Here is a 5,544-nt window from a genome sequence, read left to right as displayed (position 1 = left end):
TTATCTCCCCTTGAATGAGGGCGTGGCCCTTCATTTAAACAAACTTGAATCCCTTCACCCAAGGATATTTGTGGCAAGTTTGGTTGAAATTGGCCCAGCGGTTCTTGAGAAGAAGTCGAAAATGTGAAAAGTTTACAGACAGACGGACAGACAGACGGACACCGGGCAAAATGTGATCAGAAAAGCTCACTTGAGCTTTCAGCTCAGGTGAGCTAAAAAGAGAAAGAGGGTTTTTTAGCGGAAATTTTAGACATTTTTATCATTACATTATTTATACATTCATAAATAAATTTGATTTTATGCACAAGATGAATGTGAAAGTAATTAATGACGCATAATTAGATACGATAGACAATCCCCTGTTTATACATGGCATCATATCTTGTGTGTGGAATGTGTTTCCGTATAATTTGATTCATTTACAAATTGTTCATGTTTGTCGTGTTGATGTGAAATTATGATAAATTCCCGAATTCTGATACTTTACAATTCTGTTGTGTTGGGAATGAACATTAGGAAGATGCATATACTTTCAACATTGTGAAAAATATAAAGCAAATTGAACGCCTTTTTGTGTGCAGATCATGAAATGTACTGAGCTCCACGGGTATTTGTTGTCCTCAGCGCATTAATCTCGATGCCCAAATTCTTACTTGGCTAGTGATACCTTTAGAAAACATGTGTATCTAGATGAAAGTTAACTCGGCAACATGCGCCATCCCATTGTTTAAGTTTTATTAGGTGATTACACCTCCTATACCCGATTTCGCGGATTCAGCGATACCATAATATCGAGTATTATACGCGATTTCACGGATAATACCCGATTTCGAATATTCTCTCCGACCTGTTGAATATTAGATTATGTTACACCAGTATTTTACATCACAATTTATAAAAAAAAAAATATCATGCTCTAAACAAAAAGTACGAATAAAGTATATCTAGGAATTGAAATTCATACAATCTATCATCAAAATTCATACATTGTGTAAATAAGCAAAGGGATATTTTTTTAAAAAATGGCTTTTAAAAAATGGCTTAAAACAAAAACATGAAATGCCGAAGCAAAGCTCAGTTAATCACACACAAAATCTATCTAGCAGCATTTTCAGTCAGTGAAATAATTGCATTTGTTTAGCTACCATCTTCTACAGCGGCACATTTCAAGTTAAAGTTGAACCTGAATATGACCTTGACATTGTATACCCGTTTAGCATATCAAATGCGTTACACCACGGAAAGCTCTAAAATTCACAAACTTTAGGACATACAAGGGAACATTTACACAATTCAGTAAATTTAGTACAAGATGGTTTACTCACACAATCAATAATTTTATCATAGAAAGACAGACTTCAGAAGAGATGTCATAAAGCTCATTTTTAATGTGTAAATTGCCATAAAGCATTCATTAGCCAAGCAGCATCAATTTACACCCCAGACCTACACTGAATTCTTGATCCACCTCTCTCTTTTTCTCTGCATTAGTTCTGTGATTTTTCCATTGTTTCTGAATAATTCTGGCAGCATGTTTTCTTTTCATTTGTTCTACCTTACTTTCTAGCTCTTTTTGCTAATGAAAATATCACAATAATCTACATGTACTAAATGACTGAAATATAATGTACAAAATCCACACACACATTTCTCGTTTCTTTAAATCTGCACACATCCTATTCATCACAATTCTTCAAATACTCTGCATGCACATGGAATTTGAATTTGCTTGAATTGCTTTCTAAATAAGTGCTGACATATTTAGTTTATCTACTCTCTATGAATGCAATTAAAATTATTAAATAAAATTTAAAATTCATTTCTGAATACAAATTATTGACTAAATATGAAAAAAAAATTAAGTGAATGTTAGTAAGGGTCATAAGTGATACATAGTTATAAGGTGATACATGTGTATTAATATACAGGAGGGGAAATCCACACCAAGCAAAACATGACCTACATTTCTGTCTTCCATATCTCTATGATGTGTCCGCCATCCTCGCTGAATTCTACGAGCGGCTACCGTTTCTCGGTGCTTATTGGCTAATTCATTTAACTCCTGATGAGATTTATTAATTATCATAAGTAAAATTATCATGCATTGGCATTTTCAAGGACAATTAATGACATGAAATAAATGTAATGATTGAAATTTTTAAGATGCCATGCAAGCAAATTAACTGTAAAAATTAATGTAAGAATAAAACAATAAAAAAGTTGCTAAAGCTGAGAGATAATGAGTACATGTATACCCAAAAAATATAATCATGTGTAATTTCAAGTCCTGTGCAGATGTTTTGTCTTTATAATACAAGACACATTTTTAATACATATACAGTAAAAGTCTTTGGGATTTGGGAATCTAAATTGGGATAACCATTATTTGTTATTTCTGAAAAATGAGTTTTTAAACATATACTCATGAATATACATGTATAAGAAATCCTCAATATGCATGTTTTTCTTTTGAATGGATTTTCAAATTGAAGTTTTAAATAATAAATTGAACTTAATTAATTTGCTATCATCACACTGTAAACTAGCTACATAAATTACAATTCAATAATCCCCTGGTCCAAAAAAACCTTTGCTATGTCCATGAATTTGCTATGTTCATGTTAATTACAAAATATGTTTGACTGTACAGTCAGTCTACTGACAAATAAATATACATTGCTAGTCTAATTTTCTAATCTATACACGGAAAGTGAGACACAGGCACCTTGTTATTTGAAAAAAGAGACCCATATGGAATAATACTTCAGAGACACTGTTATATGACATGTATATAGATATGATATGATACTGGTTACATCTATAACAGTACTACAGATGTTTACCTCTTGCTCTCTCTTTTCTTTCCTGTGTGTCTTCCATTCTTTCTGTAGTTTCTTGGCAGCTCGATTCTTCATAAAGCTTTCTAATTTCTCCTCATCTTCTTGTTCCTATCAAATGTAATTAATTTACATCCTTTAAAATTACTGCTAAACTACAACTGTCCAAACAGGACAAAATACCCCCCGCTGGGTTTTTCAGAAGTACGTTTTTCCATAATAAAGATATGTATCACACATGAAATGAAATTACCACATTTCTAAGAAAGATATGGACCATGAAATTTTTCTTCCAGTGACCTTGAACTTCCCCAAATGACCTTGGGTCAAGGTCATGACACACCCTAACGTCATGGGCAATCTTTGTGTGAAATGAGAATCTACCAAATTTATCCATAAGAAAGACTTTTTCAACTGAATAATAAGACTTCGATTGCGGGGGGTATAAAAACAATTATTCAAGTCTTCATTACTGACAGTAACATTTTTTAAAATAAAAATAATGCTTTGTAGGCTAACTGATTTGAATAATATTGTATATACATGTACATATTTTTTTCAAGTAAGTGGCTTTTGATATAGGAGCAGTGTCGTCTAGATTGTTTTTCAGGATACATGATGTGCCTTCCTTCGTGCCTAATTCTCAGTGCTAGAGACTGTACTTACTCTTCTCCGCCTCCGTCCCTCTGATGAGGTGCTGTCTACGGAATATTTCCTTCCACTGGGAGGTCGACTGTTTCTGTAACACATTTATATGTAAAATTGAAACACTGAGACTGTATGTGTAGAAAAATCTCCAGTTTCTACAGACCTTTCATTTTATCTAGGCATGATATGGAATGTTTATGAATTGGATATAATCAAGCATTACTTCCAAATTTTTAAGATTTTAACAAGATTTTAAATATACATGTACCTTATTTTTAGACACCAATTTTACCAAACATTATTTATCTTATTATTATATGGAAAATAATAGATGGCTTTATTTGACAAAAAATGTTAGATTTTGATGCTAACTGTTGACAAATTTACATTTACAAAACTGTAATTATCATCTTAATACCAGGCATATTCATTTATATATTTAAAGAATTAAAAAAATGCTATTATTAGTGTAATATTATTATCAGTTTTAATGTCAATGAAGAATAAAAATATTTTACAAATAAAATGTTAAGTCTTATAAAGAGTCAGTATTATTGATACCTGGGGGATTGCTGCCTGGGGGTGATGGCCCGGGGGGTGACTCCTCGTCTAGGCGTGGCCTTCCCTTGTCTGTCACTCAGGTAATCTAACTCAGCCTGGAGTTCCTTAATCAGTTTCCTACAGAGGCAAAATAGCACTGAATAAATTGGCTGAAAACAATCTGTCCTAAAATCATAACCATCAATATACTGTTTACAAGTAAACAAGTGACATATTTAAAAATATTATCTTATTTGTGAAATTCAATTTACTACTGAAACATGAGATAAAAATTTCTCCTTTATTTACTCGTATTCCTCCATTTTATGTCTGTTTTCTGTTTTTTCATCTTTCAGTCTCTTGACTTGTTTTTTGTATTTCTCCACTTCCTCTAGTAACTCTGTTTCCCGTTTGTCTAGCTGATCTAGTCGGTCCTGTACAGTCCCCTCAAGTTCTATCTTATTAGACACAGCTGTAAAAATAGACAAAATACAATACACTGATTTTGAAGAATGAGTGATCAATTACTGCACCTTTTATTAATCAAGGAAACTAATTTGAAAACAGTTTTATTTCATGCTCAGTAACACTCAGAGAGGTTATAACATAGACCAACTTATTGAAAACTGACAAAAAGTTCAGGAATGCCATATCTTTGTGATCTTTTAAAAGAAGTATGCATTCTTGCTGAGTTATGAACATACAAGAAATTGAGATAGAATCTACCTGAACTAGGCCTGCGCTTCTTGTCTGTTCGACCATCATAAGACAGCAGGGAATCTGTGTCTCCTAATTTTTTACTCTTCTCTAATTTCTACAGGAAACATATTTCTTTTATAACTCACATCAGAATTCAGACATTCAAGCAGAAGTTATTATCGATAGCATTCCTGTTAAATATTTATTTGTTCACCAACTGTGTATCCCTAAATTATATAAACTGTGAACTGTAAAATTTGTTCAGTTGTTCTTTCTTAACAAGTTTCTTTTTAAGGTACCTTTTCTAGATTATAGATGACAGACAATAGCTGCTTTTTGTTCATGTCTTCATAGTCACCTGTAAAATAAAGTTTTCCTTGTACCAGACTTTATACAATGTACATATAGTGTTCACTTTCAATCTGGGACCCCTATAAACAATGAATAAATAAAGTATTTCCTTACCCATAATTTTCTTGTCCTTGCCCTCAATTTCCCTACTCAGGTCCTCCCTGAGAGCTTTATTTTCCATCTGTAACTCCTCATTCTGTTTATTGATTCTAAGAACAGTCTCATTCAAAGCTCGAACTTTGGCATTATTCTCTTTTGTGGGGGTCCTGTATGACAAAAGAGAAATGAACAAAACATAAAAAAAAAAATTTCACTTACATTGTATTAATTTCTTTGAGGGAGACATGGACATGTAAATGTCTGTACCATTCAGGTATTAACTAGGAAAGTGGAGTGACAATAAAATCTTTGTAAAGTTGCAAAATTATGCATACAGGAATCTCAGCATCTCAAATTAATTTACTCCAAT

At 32.5% G+C, this 5,544-nt stretch overlaps 1 protein-coding gene across 1 annotated transcript; it reads right to left on the bottom strand.

Annotated features, from left to right (window-relative positions):
- Positions 1 to 1,033: 1,033 nt before the first annotated feature.
- On the bottom strand, positions 1,034 to 5,341 carry LOC134242412 (trichohyalin-like; the record flags this gene model as incomplete). The annotated part of the gene is made up of 9 exons (XM_062724480.1): positions 1,034 to 1,576; positions 1,964 to 2,062; positions 2,844 to 2,948; positions 3,504 to 3,576; positions 4,047 to 4,163; positions 4,335 to 4,497; positions 4,752 to 4,839; positions 5,024 to 5,082; positions 5,190 to 5,341. Coding segments are annotated over 9 exons (1,018 nt in total), but the record flags the coding sequence as incomplete, so codon positions are not given.
- Positions 5,342 to 5,544: the final 203 nt, after the last annotated feature.

This window comes from Saccostrea cucullata, unplaced genomic scaffold, assembly GCF_032062105.1.
Source record: "Saccostrea cucullata isolate Sc308-1 unplaced genomic scaffold, CSIRO_AGI_Scuc_v1 ctg21899, whole genome shotgun sequence".
Lineage (NCBI taxonomy): Eukaryota > Metazoa > Mollusca > Bivalvia > Ostreida > Ostreidae > Saccostrea > Saccostrea cuccullata.
The sequence above is the reverse complement of the archived record's forward strand: the minus strand, read 5'-3'. Positions and strand labels throughout refer to the sequence as shown.